Source organism: Lynx canadensis, chromosome D1 (assembly GCF_007474595.2).
Source record: "Lynx canadensis isolate LIC74 chromosome D1, mLynCan4.pri.v2, whole genome shotgun sequence".
NCBI lineage: Eukaryota > Metazoa > Chordata > Mammalia > Carnivora > Felidae > Lynx > Lynx canadensis.
In genome coordinates this window covers 58,327,011-58,351,326 of record NC_044312.2, presented here as the reverse complement: position 1 = coordinate 58,351,326, position 24,316 = coordinate 58,327,011, and the positions used below count along the sequence as shown (strand labels likewise).

Below are 24,316 nucleotides of genomic sequence, written 5' to 3'. Positions count from 1 at the left end.
ATATATTTTTGGCAGCAAAATTGTTTATTAAAAAAAAAATCTAGACTATGAACACACTTCACTGCTTCAGTTGAAGAACCCCAGGCCAAATAAAAAGACCGATATTAAAAAGCAGCATAACTGATTACTGTTTTAAAGATACATAAAAAGAATCATACACTACAGTGTAGGAAGACAATCACCCCCATGTCAGAAATCACAACTTCTTCTAAATAAAGAATATGACCCATCTGCCATATTGAATTGATATTTATTTCAGGACATGCCATGTCAAAATAAAAACAAAAGAGTCAACCCTTGCCTTTAACAATAATATTGTATTATAAAAGCACTTTACAACTCCATCCCATCTTTGAGTATAAGTTACTGGTATGTGGGCTAATGATTATCTGAAAGCATTTCTCTATTCAGACCCATAATCCAAGTGCTCTCTGAATATTACAAGGTGACAATAAGTGGGAACTGGAGAAGGAAGAGGAAAGAGAGGGGAATAAGGTTCCCAGTTAAGGGTTTTGTTGCAATGAGGGGATGAGGAAGTATGAAGATATTTTTTGTTGTCTTTTCATCTTTATACTGTGTTAAGTAATGCTTACAACGTAAATTCAGCAGGCTTTTCCTGAGCTGTAACTCAGAAATTTTCATCCTGCAAATAATGTATTTACAAATGTGTTTATTAACTTACACAGCAATCTCACAATAACTAGTAAAGATTAAAATGGTGCACTCCTAGTATATTTGTTTACAGTGTTTTAAGGGAAATATATATTGCCATGGTGATGAAGCTCTAAATAGATCAGACAAAACATCTAAAAACTGAAAGTAGTTTAAAAAAAAAAGGCAAAGAAATAAATATCAACAAAGAAAAAAGATTAATTATAGCTTAAATATAAAACTAAATCACTAGTTAATTAACCAAACTATACAGATCTAATAAAAAGCAAAACCAGCCTGAAAGACCCAACATTAAAAAAAAAATGCTAAAAAATAAGGCATAAATCTGCATAATATTAAGTTTTACTTCCATTCTCTCCTTTCCCTCTTCTATGTATGCTTTTCCAGATCTGCCGCTAGGGGCTTATAAGAAACCTGTTTCCATTTTCAATTTGACCTCAAATGTCCTGAGCAAAGTATTTGCTATTCTGTTGAGGATTCTTTTGTTGTTAAGCTTTAGATATCATTGTTTCTACAATGATAGCTTTAGATATCATTGTTTATTGTAGTTTTGATCACGGTACCAAGTTTAAATTCTTCCGCTGGTTCTTCTTAAAAGAATTTGATTTCTGTAGTGCCTTGCCTGCATAGCATTTTTTGAAACAAAGAAAAACCCAAGAGAAATCTATTGCTTACAAAAGTTTTCTTCTTTTTTTAAACAGAGTAACTCTATGTTGAGAATTTTAAAATCCTGGGAGAAATAGTTCACTGGGAGAATTCAGTATTAAAAACATGTTCTGAAGCACTGTTAACTCCTCTCCCAGGGACTAACATGTGAAAGGGTCATTTGTTTTGGTCTGAAATACATTTTATGTTCATTTAATTTGTAAGTACTCACTATGTTCATTAGGACTCATTTTGAAGATGCATCAGAACCCTTTTCTTATTCAAGCACTGCCTACCATGATAGTTGAGTTTTGACCTCAAATAAAGTCTAAGTAATTTATATCAGTGCTCAAGAATAATTTTGGACATCTTGGCCCAAGGCCTAGAGCAAGTGGTATCACTAAATTTGAAGGATAACTCCATTGGGCTTGGTCTAACTCCTGCTTTGTCATACCTCATTTGTTTTGAGGGAGAGATGGTAAGAATAGGGAATGCAATAAGGGAGAGGTGAGAAAAGCAGAGAGAGATCAAGTAGGTAGGCAAGCGCTGCTGTGAACAATTGCTCCTTAACCTAGCCACAGACTGTTGGAATTTCCATCATTTTGAAGTACGTTATCCTAACATTGAAAAGGAAACAAAAATTGAGAAAACGTATCTAATTTTTAAAGTTATCACTGGAATATGTTGGAATCATTTGGCTTTTTGTAAAATATAAATAATGAAGACACTGACTTTTTTGTGCTTGTGAAGCTAATAGATCATCTCCACGAGACAGGCAGCAATGATGAATTGCAATACGTTATTACTGAAGGGAAAAGGTTCAAGCCAATATTCACACTGCAGTCAATGAAAGAGTAAGGGGGCCAAAGCAGTGAGCTTCTGAAGAAAAGTTGAAGATGCCATGGAAGATTAGCAGGAACAGCCTCCTTCACTGACTGGTTGCTCCTGAGGCTTTTCCAGTTTTATGTCAATCACTGAAACAAAAGTTAAGGAGCTATAAATGGGAAAGTACAATTCCAATTCTGCTGAACACTGACATCTCTTGCAAGCTCCTTCCATTCCTACTGGCTTCAGAACTGATACAGCCATTATTTTCTAGTATAGCTAGCTCACTATAACGAGATGCTCAAAGGGAATAAACTTGTTTATATCTACTATATGCAACAAAGGTCAGAATAAAGTTAAGCCCTATTCATGAGAATTTGTTTTAAGGAAATTATAGGAGCAAGAAACCATGTAAAGATTATGTTCCATATGAGATTATCTGAAACTCTGAAAATAGCTTACAAAAGAGTTCAGGGAGAGAATTTAATAAATAATGGGACTTCAACTCCATAGAACACATTATACTATTAGAAGTAATAAAGGCTTAGGGGCACCTGGATGGCTCAGTCAGTTAAGCATCCGACTCTTTTTTTTTTTTTTCAACGTTTATTTATTTTTGGGACAGAGAGAGACAGAGCATGAACGGGGGAGGGGCAGAGAGAGAGGGAGACACAGAATCGGAAACAGGCTCCAGGCTCTGAGCCATCAGCCCAGAGCCTGACGCGGGGCTCGAACTCACGGACCGCGAGATCGTGACCTGGCTGAAGTCGGACGCTTAACTGACTGCGCCACCCAGGCGCCCCAAGCATCCGACTCTTGATTTTAGCTCAGGTCATGATCTCACGGTTCATGAGATCAAGTCCCATGCCAGGCTCCATTGCTGATAGTAGAGCCTGCTTGGGATTCATTCATTCATTCTTTCTTTCTTTCTTTCTTTCTTTCTTTCTTTCTTTCTTTCTTTCTTTCTTCTTTCTTTCTTTCTTTCTTTCTTTCTTTCTTTCTTTCTTTCTCTCTCTCTCTCTCTCTCTCTCTCTCTCTCTCCCTTCCCCACTTGTGCACACTCTTTCTCAAAATAAATAAACTTAAAAAAAAAAAAAACCTTAAAAAAATAAAGGCTTAGAAAACATAAAACATCTAGCAGTGGGAAAAGCTGAACACAAAGTGCTATGAATTCTATGGCTTAATAAAAATGCATATGGAAAAACGCTAAATATAAAACAACTAAAATATTAAGATTCAAAATCCTTTGAAATAACTATTATTACATGTACTTCATTATGTCCTGTTTCTGAAAGCAGAGGCCACAATAACACTCAAGAGTGAATTATTTCTTGCCTGTGCCAAGCAGAAAGCTCAAGAAAAAGCAAGGGAGGAAAATATGATATATACTGTAGGGAAAAAGCCCAGAGCCAATGGGACTCAAAATTAAGAGGCAGAGGGCGGTGATTCTAAGTTTCCTGCTCATTAAAAAGCAAGTAAACAAACACAAACCCTCTCTGATTAATTGCAGTGAGAAGCGGGCTACAAAGGATACCCTTGAACCACCAGATCTCATGTGCTACAGAAAACCTTGGAGCTTCAGGGTCCCTAGGTGGCTCAGTCACTTAGGCATCTTGACTTCGACTCAGGTCATGATCTCACAGTTCGTGGGTTTGAGCCCTGCATCAGGCTCTAGGCTGACAGTTCACAGCCTGAAGCCTCCTTCAGATTCTGTGTCTCCCTCTCTGCCCCTCCTTTGCTCGCTTGCTCTCTCTCTCAAAAAATAATAAAATGTTAAAAAATGTTAAAAAGAAAAAAAAAAAAGAAAATCTTGGAGCTTCTACATTCCTAAGTCATCAATTCCTGGTTGTAAAAGGTGATGGCATATTCCTTAGCCAACCAAGTGGAGCTCTAAAGACTAATGTTAACAATAAAATTTTCTGATGAAACAAAAAGGATACTGTCTTCTCTGCTTCTGTCCTGTGTGCTTTCCATTCCAGGCAAAGCTGCTGCAACACGTCGGAAGAGCTGTGGAAGAAAGAAATGTGATAATTGGAAGGGAAAATTTAGCAAATGGTATCAAGTGAAAGTGGATGACCACTGGATGGTGAATTAAAAGATATGGCTTCTGGGTTATTTCTCATTTAGACCTTAGCATAATGAAAACATATAAAAATGTCTATTTATTCTATAAATGAGTACTATGTGCAGTATGCCACATACAAAGAGGTACAAAGATATGATCCTTACTTTCCAACTGGTGATATCAGACATGAACAAAGAGCTAAGAAACAAGCAGCAAAAATGCCATTTGAGTCATAAAAACAAACTTCTATAACAACTCCGAGAAAGGATAGATTGCTCATTTAGGAAAACTGGATAGTGGTATTCCTGTCTTTTATAAAGGGTTAGCTTCTAAAGCCAGTGAATATATAGTAAAAGTCTAGTCAAAATTACCCTGGATAATTCCTTAGGAAAGCACTATGTTAGAGACTAACATACCACCTCTCATATCCAACACAGATGGCTTTTCTTCCATCACTAGAAAAAGCACCAGTGGAAGTGGTTGGCTTGTGTCTGAGGTATGATGTTACGAAAAATCTCTTCAAAAGAATCACACTCAAGCCAATGAGGTGGTCACTTTGAGAGACATGTGGGAACAACAGATTCATACCTCCTATCATATGCCCAATACTAGGCATCAACTCACTGGGTAGAATGGCAGGTGAAACTGCCTGATTATTTCATTCTTTTTGGGTTTTTTTTTTTGGTACGCAGTGTAAAATTCCTAGAAGTTAAATACGCATGTGATATAACTCCCTTGTACAAAATACCTGCTTGTTTGAGTCATTGTCTCAGGTTCTTTGAGGACATAGAAACGAACAAAATGTAGTTTTTTAATTCAAGGAGCTCACAGTCTAGTGAAAGAGATAGATGCAAACAATTCTTTATGTCACAATGTGATAAGTGCTATAAACCAATGAAGTACAGGGAAACTTGGGTGGCTCAGTCAGTGCGTCTGACTTTTTTTTTTTAATGTTTATTTATTTTGCGGAGAGAGCATGTGTGTACAGAGAGGGGAACAAAGGATCCAAAGGGAGCTCTGTGCTGACAGCAGGTAGCATAGAGAGCCCGATGTGGGGCTCGAACTCAAGAACCCCGAGATCATAACCTGGGCTGAAGTCTGATGCTTAACTGACTAAACTACCCAGGCGCTCCAAGCATCTGACTCTTGATTTCAGCTAGGGTCATGATCTCACGGTTCACAAGCCCACATTGGGATCCACACTGACAGTGTGAAGCCCGCTTGAGATTCTTGCTTTCTTCCTCATTTTCTGCCCCTCCCCCATTTGTGGGCGCGCATGCGCATGCTCTCTCTCTCTCTCAAAAAAAAAAAGGGGGGGCGCCTGGGTGGCTCCGTCAGTTGAGCGTCTGACTTCAGCTCAAGTCACAATCTCACGGTTTGTGAGTTCGAGCCCCGCGTCAGGCTCTAGGCTGATGGCTCAGAGCCTGGAGCCTGCTTCCGATTCTGTGTCTCCCTCTCTCTCTGCCCCTCCCCTGCTCATGCTCTGTCTCTCTCTGTCTCAAAAATAAATAAACATTAAAAAAAAATTAAAAAAAAAAAAACCCCAAGGAAGTACAAAATGGTATGAGAACACAGATATAAGAAAAGAAGGCTCTGGGGCGCCCGGGTTGCTCAGTCGGTTGAACATTCGACTTCCGCTTGGGTCATGATCTCACGGTTTGTGGGTTTGGGCCCCGCATCGGGCTCTGTGATAGCTCAGAGCCTGGAGCCTGCTTCAGGTTCTGTGTCTCCCTCTCTCTCTGCTCCTCCTCCGTTAGTGCTCTGTATCTGTCTCTCAAAAATGAATAAAAATATTAAAAAACATTAAAAAAACAATAAAAAAAGAAGGCCCGTTTCAGGATACTGGGAAAAATCTTTAGGTGGTAACATTTCGGTTGGGATTTAAAGGCAGTTAAAAGTTTTTATTGGCCAGAGTGCCTAGGTGGCTCAGTTGGTTGAGTGTCTGACTCTTGATTTTGGTTCAGGTCATGATCCCAGGGCTGTGGCACTTGGCTCTGCATGGGGCTCCATGCTAAGCATGCAGCCTGCTTAAGATCCTCTCTCCCTCTGCCCCTCTCCCTTGCTCTCTCTTTAAAAAAAAAAAAAAAAAAAAAAAAAAAAATCACTTGGTTGTATTTCACTATGCCAAGTACTCAGAGTTTAAGTGTTCCACAAATGTTGCTGAATTAAAGTGAGAAGGAACAGAAACAATAGAAGGCCAGCAAAGGGATGAAAGACTGGAACTCTAATCTGTTTAGGGAAAGGAATACAGAAAAGGACAAAATTTTCATCTGTAGGCAACAGTCTGGTGGGATAGGATTAGGGAAGACTTGAGAAAAAGTATAATTGTTTTGGTTCTTTAAGGTTTAGTGGCATTTTAGAGATGTACTAAAGTAAGGGCTAGCCTCAATATTCCCCCTTGTGCCTGAATCTACTGAAATCAGAAATGTGGGGACTATACATTATGGCTACACAGCTAAGTGTGAAAATCACTGAGGCCAAGACTGAATATCACCATTATAGAATGAATTTCCAGGATGCACAGTTTGATCTAGCACCACATTTGTCTGCTGCTAGACAATCAAATCCCTGAACCATGTTCAGAGAAAAGCACAAGGTATATTCAAGAGTATTTAGGTAGTCCAGACTGGCTACAGCACAGAATATATAAAAGGATTAGAAAAAAGCTGTATATATTAAAGACCAGACTAAGAACGTTCTGGTAAGCATATTAACTTTGTCCTGCAGGTAAAAGTAGGCACTAAAAACTGCAGTTTGCATAAGGAATTTTATCAGGGGTTCTATTTATTTTACTATGGCTACAAAGATCTACAAAGCACATATTGAAAGTGAAAGGGAGGAATGGCAAAACCCTGAAAGCTAAAAGGTAAAGTGCAAAGTTTATATTGTGGGCAGGCCACTTAGGGGACAGGTCTTTTTTCTGTTCCTCAGTTTTCTCATCCGTAAAATGGGCTTAAAATAATAGTATACTGGGGCGCCTGGGTGGCGCAGTCGGTTAAGCGTCCGACTTCAGCCAGGTCACGATCTCGCGGTCCGGGAGTTCGAGCCCCGCGTCGGGCTCTGGGCTGATGGCTCAGAGCCTGGAGCCTGTTTCCGATTCTGTGTCTCCCTCTCTCTCTGCCCCTCCCCCGTTCATGCTCTGTCTCTCTCTGTCCCAAAAATAAATAAACGTTGAAAAAAAAAAATAATAGTATACTTAACTGACTAGATTATTGTGGAAATTAAGGGAAATCATTAGGTAAATTGCTGAGAACCAATATGTTATACAGAAAATCTGTAATAAACAGTAGCTCTATTTCTACTAGAGACTAGCCTAGCCCTGTGGGCTAGGGAAACAAAATTTTTCCACATTATGAAATCTGGCAGTGAATTCTAGGACTACAGCAAAACACTAACAGGTGTAAAATTCTGCTTTAAGAAGCTATTTAAAACTGGTGGGAAAGGTGTGGGAGTTGGGAAAGACCTTCTGAAAATATCAGGGCAGAAATGAAATGTTCTTACTTAGGAATATCTAGAAATCTTTCCTAAGATCTCATAGTTCGCTTCTGACATGAAATATTTATTAAACTGTTTATGTGTTCAAAATGTACAACATTTTCAGTTCTTAAGAATGTCAAAGTTTATTACAGGCTAGCTTAAAAATGGATTTTTTGCGGGGGATGCCTGGGTGGCTCAGTCAGTTAAGGGTCCGACTTCAGCTCAGGTCATGAAATTTGAGTCCTGCATCAAGCTCTCGACTGTCAGTGTGGAGCCTGCTTTGGATCCTCTGTACTCCTTCTCTCTGCCCCTCCCCAACTTGTGTACATGTTCTCTCTCAAAAATAAACAAACATTTAAAAAAATTATTTAAAAAATGGATTTTTTTTGTGTGTGGAGGAGACATTGGGAAGGTGTATTTACTTTCTGTGAAAATGGAATAAAATGGTTTTTAAGTTTTGATGCTTAAAAAAAAAGTACATATCTAATGAGGTCTTTCAGAGAGGGTATTATTATATTCTTACCTGTCTACCTATTCTCATAATATAACACAGTTTTTAATGTGTTTCTAGAAAGAGTATAAAATTTGAGCCAAGAAACTATACTAACTTCCCCGTTATTATAGCTTTGTGACCTCGAGGATATTAATTTCTCTAATCCTTAGATTCTTTCTAATAAAAACGGGGCTACAGTTGTGAAGTTCAACTTATTATTATTATACCTTTGAAAATAATTAGAAAAAAGTTATGTTAGGAATTTCCTTGAAAGGTTATGTGTGAAATCATTCCCTCTAGACCAGTGATTCTTGATATCTACCATGCATCAGAATTACCTGGGAAACTAAAAACAAAACCAGATGTTTGGGTCCTACCGCCAAAAATAGATTTAACTAATTTGGGGTTGGACTGGGCCCTTACCATTCATTAAAAGATCTCTGGATGATTCTAATGTGCAGCCATGGTTAAAGACCAATGCTGTAATACTAATTTGTAAGGAGTGTGAAGTAATCATCAAATAAAGCAAGAAAGAAGCTAATACTGAGTGGCTACTTTGTAGAATCTTCATGTTTTCTCATTTTAATATCTTCCTATGAGGAACATATTAGTGTCCTCATTTTATAGCAATCTAAGGCCGAAGAGAGAATTTACAATAACCAAATAAAATAGCAGAGCCAAGACTCCGAAATTCATATTTTTTTCTACTACCTTATGTTGCCTAGTATAAATAGAAGTCTCTTCTATATGGAAAAGCATTGTGGAAAGGCCTGTGTGAAGAAACAGCTAACAATCCTGAGTAAGAGGAGTTTGCTTTGTGAAATACTATTATTACACACAAATCACAGACATAAAAACTTAATCCATTTTCAAGGACTTAAAGTTTTTAGGGGTGCCCAGATGGCTCAGTCAGTTAAGCATCTGACTTAGGCTCAGGTCATGATCTCGCAGTCTGTGAGTTTGAGCCCCATATCAGGCTCTGTGCTGACAGCTCAGAGCCTGGAGCCTGCTTCAGATTCTGTGTCTCCCTCTCTCTCTGCCCCTCCCCTGCTCACTCTTGCTCAAAAATAAATAAACAGTAAAAAAACAATTTTTTAATTTATCTATAGTTTTAACCAGTGTATTTGAAAATTTTAGTGTTCCCTCAAAATATTTCAATTAGATTAAAAGAATTGATGTCATTAACCTAAACTCAACTCAGGACATCCTTAAAATGAGCCAAGAAAAAGCTTTTTACAAAAGCAAAGTTCTATCCTTACAGAAACATATGTAAGACAGGAATGAAAAAAACCTTAGAGGATTAAGTTGTCTTAAATAATCATTAAAGGAAAATCAATTTTTTAAATGTCAATGATATGCTAACAGAGCTCTTGCTTTATTAGGAATCACAGATGACTAAGCATGGGGCCTTCCTTGATCATCCTATCTGTATGTGATCTTATTCATTTCTTCAACAAATACAACTCCTTGTGCCAGAACTGATTTTACATCTCAATAATTACTGTGGCTCTTACTATCTCTGTAGCATTGGCTAGGCATTTATCATGTACTACTTACCCTTTACTATATAGTTTTCATGAGAATGTGACTCTTTTCAACTGTATCATAAGTTTTTTAGAAATCAAGAATCATATTTTACGTAACTTTAAGTTCTCCAAGGAACATGGTCTTACATACTGTAGGTAATTGATACTTGTGGCTTAAGGTACATGATAAAAGTAGAAGATAAAAGTTCTGATCAAGAACTAAGGCAGACATAGAATAGACTGGTATACAAAATACACTATCCCTACCAATGCTTAAAGTAAGGTAAATATAATTTACACACACACGTGTATGTGCGCAACCCCCCTGTACACATGCAAGCTTTCATTGATCTGTTAGCAATGATGCACATCAGCTATCACTAATTTTTCACGAAGTCCTTACTTTCTTTCATATAAGATGTTTTTCTTCTGACAAGCATTGATGAGTTTAGAAGTTAAAGATCAAGAAGTATTTCTGTTCTTTTCCCATTTCCCACTACTGTAAAATTATAGAATATAATAAGAAAGGTGACACCCACACACTTAATACTCCACTAAAAGAATGTACTAATTCTCAGATGAAGTCAGGTGAAGCCTTAAATAATTACTTTCTCATTACCATTTCCTTCAGCAATTTAAACACCATACCACTTTCATAAAAGAAAGCAATATTACTGCATTTTAAAAAACAGAAAAAAGAGGGATAAATTTTTTTTCATAGACTATCTTTTTATGAAATATTGAATGCAATGAAAAATATTACTTAAATATCTTATATAATGCAAATGATTGTGTGAGGTATTATTAGTTATTATAGTTCTAGCCCTGATAGTATTTTTATTAAAAAAAACAAACAACTATGACAATATTCTTTAAGACATAAATAGGATCTTAGAGTTGAATGCTTAAACCAGATTAAAGAGCAAAGGGCTGGGGCACATGGGTGACTCAAGTCAGTTAAGTGGCCGACTTTGGCCCAGAGCATGATCTCACAGTTCCTAAGTTTGAACCCCACAACGGGCTCTGTGCTGGCAGCTCAGAGCCTCGAGCCTGCTTCGGATTCTGTGTATCCCTCTCTCTGCCCTTCCGCCACTCACGTGCTCTGTCAAAAATAAACATTTAAAAAAAAAAAAAAAAAGAGCAAGGCTTATGCACAGAAGAGCAGTACTGTGCAGGAATAAATTTGCTTTATTTTAAGCCAGAATTCACAGGCATTAAGGCCCAATCACTTGAACCATGGTCAGACACTAATGATGCATTAATAAAATCTCTCCCAGAATTATTTATAAATTTTTTACATTTATGAGAGAGAGAGAGAGACAGAGCACAAGTGGGGGAGGGGTAGAGAGGGAGGGAGAAAGGCAGAGAAAGAGAGAAACAGACTCTGAAGCAGGCTCCAGGCTCTGAGCTGTCAGCACAGAGCCTGACACAGGGCTCGAACTCACAAACCATGAGATCATGAGCTGAGCTGAAGTTGGACACTTAACCAACTGAACTACCCAGGTGCCCAAATTATTTAAAAAGTAAATGGAGCAACAGAGAAAGCCCATTTTCAGCTTTTATTATGTATATTATAATCCAGTATATAAGGGAGTAGGGAGAAGGAATCCAATTAGCAGATGAGCAGAAAGCTAGAAAACATCTCTGTGCATGGAAAATACAACCAGATGGTACCTTTAATACTGATAAACATATCCTCTATATGGTAAGACTATTACGTACCTTCCTGTGAAAACACATGATGATTTTGTCAAAATCAGTACAATGCACAATCATCAAAAGTAATTGTCCTTTTGAAAACATATACGGCTGAACAAACACACACAATGCTTACTTAACAGGCATATAAGACTGTGATCCCCAGTGTTTTCCAAGATAGTGACTAAACTGTGAAATTTACCTGGTGAATTTCTGACCACCAGGACCAATTCTGAGTTGTGACTGACCTACAACAAAAACTCAGGAGTCTGAGATTATTTCTTCATAATAATTTCTACCAATATGTGTTACTTACTGAATATATAATTTAAGTAATAAACCTATTTATTTTGTTATTAGATAACATACAGAATTCAGGAATAAACTAGCTTTCCATGTTAAAAAAACAAAACAAAACTAAGCATGTACATGCTAAATAGTTGTTACATTGATCAGATATATTAAGTTTTACCCCCGTAAATTTAATATTAACTCCAGTTTTGGTAATAGCAGTCTAGCTTGTATAGGACTAACACTCTTGCAGATAGCAATTATTAACTCTGGAGAAACTATAAAAAAAACCCAACTATTTAAAGGTTCTTAAGAGCAACAAAAAGCAGATACGAATTAGGGGGAATTCAACCCTGGGAAGAAGGGAACTCACATTCACTGGGTAGGATCCACGTTTATACAGGTTTTCCCAAGAGCTATTCCTACTGGGCCTGTACAAAATGGGGTGGTGAGAGCTCATGCAGAAAACTAGAATTTTAAAGGTTTGAGGTGCCAGTGGACTGCTAGTGTGGCTGGACTGAGAAAGGAAATAACAAAAAGGAACAAGCCAAGAGGAGGAACCCTAAAGTCTACATATAAATTTCCTGCAGATCTCAGTTGACTCTTTAATGGTACATATGTAGGAGAGACTACAAGGAGTCCATCTGAAAACAACAGCTAGAAGGCAGGAAGAAATGAGCAGACTTTAGTTACTGCCTGCTTCAGGGATAAAGTTTAGAGTCTGAATCCCACAAAAACAGAAAAAGCTTGATAAATACTACAGGCTTTCTACAGAGCCATCAAAGCAAAACATAACATTAAGATCCCACAAGCTCAAGGTGATCAGTCAGCAATATAAAACACTGCCATAATAAAACTCAGCATTTTGCAGAGAAAAGTAACAGAAAGCAGAGTCTCTATGTATTATACACAATGCTGAGCATACGACCAAAACTTACTAGACACATAAAGAAACAGGACAATTTAACCTAAAGGCAAGAGAAAAACTGCCAGTAGAAACAGACTCAGAGATGACTCATATGTTGGATTAGACAATAATTTCAAAGCAACTACTATAGGTATGTTCAAGGACTTGAAGGTAACAGTGCCACAATTATCAAACATTGGGGTATTCCAAAAGAGATATGGAAACGTAAAGAAATAAAGGACAAATCTATGACTGAGTACGGTATCTGAAACGATAAATTCACTGGATGGACTCAATAGCAGTTTGGATACGGAAGAAAAGGATTGGTGAACTTGAAGACACATCAAGAATATTATCCAATCTGAAAGAGTAAAAACAGGATAAAAACAATGAGCAAAAGCCTCAGTGACCAGTGGGATAATATGTCTCTCAAGCCATTTAACAGATGTGCCATTGGAATTCCAGAAGAAGAGGAAAGAAGAAAATGGAGGAAAAATACTTAAAAATGACACATTACCTATAGAATTATTCTTAAAATGGCCTTTTAGTCTAAGTGAAAGCTGAGCAAATTCATCACCAGGAGACCTTAATAAAAAACAGTAAGGTTGGGGTGCCTGAGTTGGTTAAGCATCTGACTTCGGCTCAGGTCATGATCTCATGGTTCATGGGTTTGAGTCCCATGTCGGGCTCTGTGCTGACAGCTCAGAGCTTGGAGCCTCCTTTGAATTCTGTATCTCCTTCTCTCTCTCTGCCCCTCCCCTGCTTGTGCTCTGTCTCTCAAAAATAAATAAGTGTTAAAAAAAAGAAAACCCACAAAAACCATAAGGTTAAGTTTCCTTGATTTTGGCTCAGGTATGAACTCATGGATTATGACATCAATCCCCATGTTGGGCTCTGAAATGGCAGTGTAGAGCCTGCATGGGATTCTCTCTCCCTCTCTCTCTGCCCCTCCACTCACACTCTCTCTCTCAAAATAAATAAATAAACATTAAAAGAAAAAACAGTAAAGACAGTTATATATGCTAAAGGGAAGTGATACCAGGTGAAATTTCTATCTGTAAGAAGGAATGAGGAGCACTAGAAATGGTAAATATATGGGTAAACAGAAAAAGCTGTCCTTTTCTTCTCTTAATTACTGTTTATTTATTTAAAAAATTTTTAGGGGTGCCTGGGTGGCTCAGTCAGTTGAGCGTCTGACTTCAGCTCAGGTCATGATCTCACAGCCTGTGAGTTCGAGCCCCGCATCGGGCTCTGTGCTGACAGCTCAGAGCCTGGAGCTTGCTTCAGATTCTGTCTCCCTCACTCTCTGCCCCTCCCCCTCTCATGCTCTGTCTCTATCTCAAAAATAAATAAACATTAAAAAAATTAAAAAATTTTTAGCGTTTTTATTTATTTTTGAGAGACAGAGAGACACAGAGCTCAAGAGGGGGAGGGGCAGAGAGACAGAGGGAGACACAGAATCCCAAGCAGGCTCCATGCTCTGAGTGGTTACCACAGAGCCTGATGCATGGCTGGAACCTACAAACTGTGAGATCATGACCTGAGCTGAAGTCAGACACTTAACCAACAGAGCCACCTAGATGCCCCTCTTAATTATCGTTTAAAGCAAAAATTAAGACATTTATTATGGGGGCCATGATGTATGTAAATATAAAATGTGTGGCAAGAATAACACAAAGGATAGGTGCATAGGTGCAAAGGATAGGTGCATAGGTGCAAAGGATGAAATGATATATACACTCTAGTATAATCCCTAATGCAACCACTAAAAACAAGTTAAGAAAGGTTTAGCTAAAAATAAAGAGGAATTAAATTACAATATAAAAATATTTGATTAAACTAAAAATGACAGAGGGGCAAGCAGATAACAAAGAGCAAATGACAAACATAAACCCAACTATTTATTAAATCTAAATAAACCAAATACTCCAATTAAGAAGTAGAGATTTTTCAGACTGGATTTTTTAAAAAAGTGAGATGCAGCTATATGCCATTTAAAAGCAATCCACTTTACAAGGAAAAAGATATACCAAGCAAACAATAGCAATAAGAGAGCTAGTGTGGCTATATTAAGATCAGACAAAAAAATTGAAGACAAGGGAGTTATTATTAGAGATAAAGAGGAACATTTGTGAAGACTTAAAAAGTCAAAGCATTAGGAAGACAATAATAATCCTAAATATGTATGCACTGAATAACAGAACTTCAAAATACATGAAATAAAAGCTGACAGAACTAAGTGGCAAAACAGGCAAATACAAATGTTGTACATTTAATACCTCGCCCTTCAGTAACTGATAGAACTACAGACAAAAATTAGTAAACTCTTCAAGATTTGAACAATGCTATCAACCATCTTGATATAACTGAGATCTAAAAACATTATACCTGACAACTGTACAGAAACATTATTTTCCAGTATACATGGAACCTTCACCAAGACAGGCCATATGGTAGGCCATAATACAAATATCAATAAATTATGAATGACTGAAATGTTACATAGTATATTCTCTGACCACATCAGAATTAAATCAGAAGCTGGAATAGTATAAGTATCTAGAAATGCTTCAAATTTTTGCAAATTAAATAACATATTTCTGTATCTTCACTGATGTAGTCATTACATCCACATATACACTTATCAAAATTCATCTAATTGTAAACTTAAGATATGTGTATTTCACTGTATACAAGTGTTTAGCTCAATAAAAAAATTAATGTGAAAAAAGTTCAATACATGTTTACCTGAATTCAAAGAAACTCAAGATGTAGGAGTATCTACATCTAGGTTGCAGTCAAAATACTGAATGAAGGACAATTTCTCATGTAACCTAGATTCTCTACACTTGTTAGGTCTATGAAAATTCTTAAGACAGAGTCAAGCTCATTAAATAGATCTTTTTCTTATGGCATAACATGGCAGCTCTAAGCATCTGTTAAAAAAATACAGCATATTATTCTCTTATTCAATGAACATTTATTGAGTTCATTATGGTGGGAGGCAGAATTGACAAGAAAACTTCTATATTAAAAGTAAGGAGTGCTACTTCAATTATTAGGAAAGGCATTTTATCTAAATTTGATTATGTCTGAACTGACTTTTTAAATTACAAATAGCAGGTAGAGAAGAAATAGTATTTTACAGAGGGACAGACAGTAACATACAATGGCAATATGGGAACACAGTAAACCCAGGAGACTTTGAGCAGTGTAGTATGGGTATATAGTGGCCAAAGATCAAGATAGCAATGTATACGGGGGCCAAGATTTTGAATAGCAGGGCATAGCATACTAAGGACTTTGCTTAAAATTCAGGATAAAATTCATAAGTAACCTGTTCAAATGTGTATTTTTTTTTAAATTTTTTTTATGTTTTTATTTATTTCTGAGACAGAGAGAGACAGAGCATGAGTGGGGGAGGGGCAGAGAGAGAGGGAGACACAGAATCAGAAGCAGGCTCCAAGCTCTGAGCTGTCAGCACAGAGCCTGACACGGGGCTCGAACTCACAAACCGTGAGATCATGACCGGAGCCAAAGTCGGTCGCTCAACCGACTGAGCCACCCAGGCGCCCCTCAAATGTGTATTTAAAACGAAGACCGTGATAGCAGGATGGAGAGTAATCTCAAGTGGGGCAAGACTGAAGGCAGATGTCAGTTAATAAGATATGGCAGCAGGCAAGGCAATAGACAACAGGGCCTTAATACAGGAGAATCAACAAGAGTAGGTATCTAAATGACTGCTTATAAGACCTGAATACAAATGAGTCAAAAGAAATGAGTTTCACAGGTTTGTTCTTCTACTGCATGGAGACACATTTTGGCACCGGGATATGTATTTAATTCCTTATTTTGGCTGTACACAAGACAGGGCCTTTTAAGTGTGGGAAATCTGTCTTTTGTATCTAGCAAGGGTTAGAGAATCAATATTTGTCCTATCAAAATGAATAATTTGACATACTTGCTGAACCATCTCCATGGCTTAATAGATCTTCTTACAAAGTATAGTTTGCATGAGAAACTTCTTGAAATTCGTGTTAAAAATGTAGATTTTTAGGGCACTATCCTAGACTTACTGAATCAATATGCAGAAGTTGTGCCCCAGGAACCTGGTATTTTATATAGGTTTCCAGGAAACTACTATCCACGTTAAAGTTTAAAACCATTAAGCAATTCTTTAATGGTAGGAGATCTTCCTGGGGACAATGTGCCATTCTAAAAACCTCTGTACTTTCTTACCTTTGTTTGGATATCAGGTATTCTACTCTCTACCAAAGATAATAGGATGGAGGAAAAACACATTCCTAATCTCAATAGTATGCTATATGAGTTTCAAAAACATCTGTCTTAGGGAAAACTTGTCACTAAGGTTTTTTTCCCCTACTGCCAACGTTTCCAAAGGCATGATAAACATTAGATCTGCAAAATAGGCACTGAACTCCAGCCACACAAAGTTTACTGCCCAAAGTCAGGAGTAAGTAGATTTGACTTAGGCTTTATTTTTAAAAAATCTGAATATTTCAGGGCTGCCTGGGTGGCTCAGTTGGTTAAGCATCTCACTCACTCTTGAATTTGGCTCAGGTCATGATCTCATGGTTTGTGCGTTTGAACCCCACATAGTGCTCTGTGCTGACAGTGCGGAGCCTCCTTGGGAGTCTCCCTTTCCTTCTCCCTCTGGCCCTCCCCTGCCTTCACTCTCTCTCTCAAAATAAATAAAATTAAAAAAAAATTTTTTTTAAATATTTCCATATGGCCAGTATATTAAGTGATATCAAAGGATATGTTTTTTGACTTTTAAACTTCAGGGTAGTTTGTGAGTGCAACCACAAGAAAAAAAAAACATTTCTTCCATTTCTAGTCATTTAAATAATTAACACTTTAAATTTTTTTTTTCAACGTTTATTTATTTTTGGGACAGAGAGAGACAGAGCATGAATGGGGGAGGGGCAGAGAGAGAGGGAGACACAGAATCGGAAGCAGGCTCCAGGCTCTGAGCCATCAGCCCAGAGCCCGACGCGGGGCTCGAACTCCCGGACCGCGAGATCGTGACCTGGCTGAAGTCGGACGCTTAACCGACTGCGCCACCCAGGCGCCCCAATAATTAACACTTTAAATGATACCCTATTTGTTTAGTTTTAAGGTCCTTTATAAAAACGAATTCAAGGAAAAGACAACCCATTATAATGAGATGTATTTTTTAGCTAAAATTTAAAATCAACCAGTAATTTTCCCACATGACAGAAATATACTCCATATGATTAATCACTGACAAAGGGGAAGATCTGAACCTATTATTTAAATGTGCTTATTAACGTAAGATTTAAATTCATTTTTTGGTTTCATTGTCTTAATTGGTGGGGGAGAGGGAGAGTGGTTCCAGGATTTTTGTCTTAACTAAATTATGCAAGATTACAAAGCAAAGGTCTATAAATATTGAAATAAAATTCTATTACTATGGTAGTCCCTATAAAATGCAAAGTAATGGTTGTCATGAGTTAAGAAAGAAGCTACAAAAAAAAAAAAAACAAAACCGAAGGCAGCTAGCTCTCTTCCAAATTTGAAAACATTAATTTTAATCATATTTGTATTTAAAAGACAATAAAATCAAGTCCCAGTAGAATTAGGCACTTCAGCAAGATCACATATTCAGATATATCTAAATAAGGAGAAATAGGGGCACCTGCGTGGCTCTGTCAGTTGAGCATCTGACTCCTGATTTTGGCTCAGGTCATGACCTTGCAGTTTGTGGAATCGATCCCCAGGTCAGGCTCCTTACTGACAGTATGGAGCCTGCTTGGGATTCTCTCTCTCCCTCTCTTTCTCTCTGCCCCTTCCCTGTTCATGCTTGCACATTCTTTCTCTCTTTCTCAAAATAAGTAAATAAACATTAAAATAAAACAAATAAATAAATAAAGAGAAATAATAAAGTAGCAAACAGGTTTTGAATTCAGAGTAAGATTGTTTTGTAAAAGAATTCTCCCTTCGTTATCACTGGCTAGCTATATCTAGTGTTTGTATGGGTCAGGCTTTTAGAAAAAATTATGTGCCAAGTGCTGAAAAAGTTCTAAAATCAAATTGAGGTAATGGCTGCACAATTCTATAAATTCCCTAAAAAAAACCCTAGATGTTCAACATCGTTCATCATCAAGGAAATACAAATCAAAACCACAATGAGATACCACCTCACACCTATTAAAATTAACTATTCTACAACCCAGCAACTGCACAACTAGGTATTTATTCAAAGGATACAACAATGCTAATTTGAAGGGGCACATGCACCTCAATGTTTATAGCAGCACTATCAACAATAGCCAAATTATACAAAGAGCCCAAATGTCCATCAATTGATAAATGGATAAAGAAGATGTGGTGTATGCGCACGCACACACACACACACACACACACACACACACAGGAATATTACTCGGCGATCAAAAAGAATGAAATCTTGCCATTTGCAACAACATGGATGGAACCAGAATGTATTATGCTAAGTAAAATAAGTCAGTCAGAGAAAGATAAATATATGATTTCACTCGTATGTGGAATTTAAGAAATAAAACAGATGAACACAGGGGAAGGGAAAGGAAAATAAGATAAAGAGAGGGAGGCAAACCATAAGAGACTCTTAAATACAGAGAACAAACAGGGTTGCTGGAAGGTTGCTGGGTGGAGGGATGGGCTAAATGAGTGATGGGCATTAAGAAGGGCACTTGTTGAGATGAGCACTGGGTAAGTAACTGATGAATCACTAAACACTACTCCTGAAATCATTATTACACTATATGTTAACTAACTTGGATTTAAATAAAATTTTAAAAATTAGAAGAAAAAAAAGCAAGAAAACCCTGAATTATTCATTTAAAACAAGTAATTTTGTGGTATGGAAATTATGCTTCAATAAAACTATTAAGAAATAATGTGCTTATAAAATAGCAAATGAATGACATACCTCATTTTCTCAACATCCCGAGAGTTATCTAAACTTAGAAGCAATTAAATATCATCAAGATGCTAGCTGTCACTAGTGACCACTGTATGCTGAGGACTTTAGACCTCCAAACCTATGAGACTTCTCAGGGTTAGGACTAGAGGGCCACAGCAATCCCTTCAGACATTAACCCAGCCTGAAAGATGTCCCAAAGGCCATACTTTGACATATAAGCAACTAGCTCATATCCTTATCAAAATGTCTGTAATAGAAAAAGCTAGATGAGGCTACCCACTGCTTTGTCCTAGAACAGTGACAGATGATAATAATTGTGCTAATTACTTCTATTACTCAAAAAAATTTTTTGAAGCTTGATTTATTTTTGAGAGAGAAAGAGCATGAGTGGGGGAGAGGCAGAGACAGAGAGGGAGACAGAATCTCAAGCAGGCTCCAGGTTCTGCGCTGTCAGCACAGAGCCCGATGCAGGGCTCAAACCCACAGACTGCGAGATCATGACCTGAGTCGAAGTTGGATGCTTAACTGACTGAGCCAACCAGGCACCCAAATATTATTCAAAATGTTAAATTATCTGTGGTTCCAATGGGTTCATTTACTTATCATTTTCTTTCTTTCTTTTTTTTTAAACATTTTTTAATGTTTATTTGTGAGAGAGAGAGAAACAGAGACAAAGCATGAGCGGGGGAGGGGGACAGAGAGAAAGGGAGACACAGAATCTGAAGCAGGCTCCAGGCTCTGAGCTGTCAGCACAGAGCCCAACATGGTGATGGAATCCATGAACCACGAGATCATGACCTGAGCTGAAGTCAGACACTTAACCAACTGAACCACCCAGGTGCCCCTACATATCATTTTCTAAATTCCATAGACATTGGCAGGCTCTGGGAGTACATAATTTTGATGGGAGAAATATTTCCAGTATAACGTGGTAACTTCTATGACAGTGGTTTCACAAAGGTCAGGGGCCTGAGAAAACACAGAAAACTCATTTACTGCTAAACAGAATAGCATGTAGATACAGTATGGTAAAGAATGTCAGGAAAAAAAATGTCTTTGAAGAGCTGACATCTAAAATGAAACTTAAAAGGATGAATACGTTATCAGTCAAGAAAGAAACTGAACATTCTAATCAAAGAGAACACCATGAACAAAGATTTAGAGCCATGGAAGAGTATGCTACAAGGAGGGAATTAGTAACAGTTCAAAATTACTTAAATGTATCTCAAGACAAGGAGAGATGGGAAAGAAAGTGTCAAAACTGAAAATAATATATAAAATTTTTCTTAAAGCTCAACTTATTCAGTTTATAGGATTTTATTTTAACCTTCTACTGATCACCTAGAAATAAAAAAAATGATTTATTGGTTTGAAAATCCTATAAATCTGGGACCACTACTCTGTATGATATGCAGCCCTAGAAAATTAAGCAGTTCAGTTTTTGGCTACTCCATCTTTTAGAGAAGTTTGATAATGCGAGGTCTCTTCATATTTTCCAGCTTCCCCAAAACACTGCTGTTATAAACACTGTTAAAACAGCAGCAGTTATTAAGGATAAAGTAACCAGAATATACTTTCACAACCACAAGCAAAATACCATTCTCATGGCATTTTCTCATGGTACTTTCTTTTGTCATTAAACTCTAAAATTAAAAAAAAAAAAAAAACTTTTTACCTTGAAACAATGCAATAGGAGGCAGGGTATGGTTAAGTTTACAACCTTGCGATCATAATGAAATAGTTGTCCTGTGCACAATCTGAAAAGTTTGGCTGGCCTTTTCTCTTTTTCCAAAAACTGTGTCACATTTATCTTTTTTCACTGTTTATCATGTTACTAGTTCATGAGGTCTGCTGTTACCAACCAAAAGAAAATCTTACACTAGAGAATACTCCCACAATTGTTTTATAACATCTCTTTTCAATTTGATAACCTCTATCCATACTCTAAGGACACTCACCTGTTTTACATTGTATCCTGCTTTTGCACTTGTTTCAATAAACATAACATTCAGCTCTTTGGCTTTCCTCTCTCCTTCCTCAATTGATACTGCCTGTAAAACAAATTCAAAAGATAAATTCCTCTTTTTGCAAGATGGTATTGTAAAGAATATAAACAAGATTCTGAAAATAACTTTTCTTTTTGTTAAGTTTATTTATTTGAGAGAGACAGCACGAGTCGGGGATGGACAGAGAGAGAGCGAGACAGAGAATCACAAGCAGACTCCATGCCATCAGCATGGAGCCTGATGTAGGGCTCGAACCCATGAAACTGCAAGGTCATAACTTGAGCTGAAACCAACAGCTGGATGCTTAACCAACTGAGCCACCAAGATGCCTATGAAAATAACTTCCCTCGTATGTGTGCTGGTTACACAGATAAGAATAGTTTGAAAATTCATCAAGCTGCAGTACACTTAAAATTTGGGTACTTCTGTGTGTATGTTATACCTTACTAAAATTTTTTAAAAAGGCATTTTTTAATGATTTGCTTTTATTTGGCTGACCTCATCCTGTAATTTTTTATTTTTTAAAATCTTAATAGCCTGCTATTTTCTCTAATATTAGATCATAAGCATTTAGTCTTATGATTAAAACTTCATGTAAAATAATTTTTATTACTGGACAATTTGTCAATTTGCTACTATAATTTATGTAACCACCCCCAACTGTTAAAAATGCTAAAGATTTTTTTTTTTTCAAATTTCTTACTACTGTGAAAAATGTTGCTATAAATATCTTTGTGCATAATATTTTATGCACTGTGGATCTTTTCTTTAGGATAGATTTTGTGGCTTTCTCTAAGTGGAGTCAAAAGGCATGTATATTAAATTCTCTTGATACATTTTATAGGGCATTTGGTGACACATTATAATTAGCAGCAATGTGTCTCAAATTGTAATATGTTCTTTAAGTACAAGATTATGTCACTTATCTTGGTGTTCCTAGTGCCTAGCTGGTATATAGATATGTAATAAATATGCAAATATTCTAATTAAATGGATCTAAAATATCAGCTGACAAACTCAGCTTCCTACAACACAGAAAACCAAAGCAATGCAAGAGAATTTCCACAAGCTCTCACATCTATCCACCAATCTATGTGTGTGTACCCTTATATTCTACTTCTAGTCCTGCTACTATGGAGGAAACTGTCCTTACTCCCCAAACTTCACCTTTGTACTAGATTCCACTCTCTTCTTGCCTACAAGCTATTATTCTAGAAATTCTCCACTCTCTATAAAAGTTAGGAAAGAAGAAAATGAATATTCTTTTTTTTTTTTTTAATTTTTTTTTTCAACGTTTATTTATTTTTGGGACAGAGAGAGACAGAGCATGAACGGGGGAGGGGCAGAGAGAGAGGGAGACACAGAATCGGAAACAGGCTCCAGGCTCTGAGCCACCAGCCCAGAGCCCGACGCGGGGCTCGAACTCACGGACCGCGAGATCGTGACCTGGCTGAAGTCAGACGCTTAACCGACTGCGCCACCCAGGCGCCCCGAAAATGAGTATTCTTAAGCAAAGAGAACAACAGCACAGAAATTCTCTTATATAGCAATCCACCTGTTAATAATGTTTTACTACATCTGCTTGTTTTATCCTCTCATTTCTATGTATTTATGTATGTGTGTGTGTATGTGTGTGTGTGTATAAATTTAAAAAAAACACACACTGGAGAGTAAGCTGACAATTTGCAGACCTTTAGCCCTAAATATATCAACAATGTGGGTTTTTTTTTTTAATGTTTACTTATTTTGAGAGAGTGGGGGAGGGAGAGAATCCCAAGCAGGCTCCGTGCTGTCAGCGCAGAGCCCAACATGGGGCTCAATCTCACATACCATGAGATCATGACCTGAACCAAATCAAGAGTCAGGATGCTTAACTGATTGAGCTATGTAGGTGTCCCAACAGTGTGCATTTCTTTAAAACACTTCCATCAGATGCCCTAAAATTTACTCTTTGGACCTCTTCTCTATTTATAATTACTCCCTTGGTGATCCCAGGCAGTATTATGGTTTTAAATACCCATCTACATGCTGATTAATCCCAAACTTATTTATCTAGCCTGGACTGCTGCTCTGAACTCCAGGCTCATATATCCAATTGCCTACCTGACATCTAATTACATATTAGAAATATCTAATTAGCAATTCTAAATTTAAAATGACCAAAATTGAAGTCATAATATTCCATCCTAAACCACTCTTATGAAGTGTCTCCCTATCTCAGTTAATGACAGTTAATCAGGCCAAGAATCCAGGCATCATTCTTGACACCCCATATTCTGTCCATCATTATGTATTCTATCCATTGCATGAGTATATCTTCAACAGTTCTACCTTCAAAATGTATCTGAATTTGACCACTGATCACTACACATGCTACCACTATCCTGGTCCAAGTCATCATCATTTCTTGCTTCGATTTCAGCCTGGATTACTCTCTTCACTTCTACTCTTACATATTTTCCACAGAGCAAACAGTGATTTATGAAAAGTTACTTTTTTGCTTGAATCCTCCAATTTTTTTTTTTAATGTTTATTTATTTCTGAGACAGAGAGAGACAGAGCATGAGTGGGGAGGGGCAGAGAGAGAGGGAGACACAGAATGTGAAGCAGGCTCCAGGCTCTGAGCTGTCAACACAGAGCCTGATGCGGGGCTTGAACCCACAAACCATGAGATCATGACCTGAGCCGAAGTTAGTTGCTCAACTGACTGAGCCACCCAGGCACCCCATGAATCCTCCAATTTCATTCAGAGTCTTTACTTT

At 37.4% G+C, this 24,316-nt stretch overlaps 1 protein-coding gene across 1 annotated transcript in view; it reads right to left on the bottom strand.

The window, feature by feature from the left end:
- Nucleotides 1-231: 231 nt before the first annotated feature.
- The window catches only part of RAB6A (RAB6A, member RAS oncogene family), an 86,822-nt gene continuing 62,737 nt past the window's right edge, over nucleotides 232-24,316 (bottom strand). The window contains 4 exon segments of the mRNA XM_030331171.2: nucleotides 232-2,192; nucleotides 2,194-2,291; nucleotides 4,083-4,149; nucleotides 21,507-21,599. Of these exon segments, the coding sequence (XP_030187031.1) occupies nucleotides 2,076-2,192; nucleotides 2,194-2,291; nucleotides 4,083-4,149; nucleotides 21,507-21,599 (375 nt within the window). The 3' untranslated portion in view covers nucleotides 232-2,075.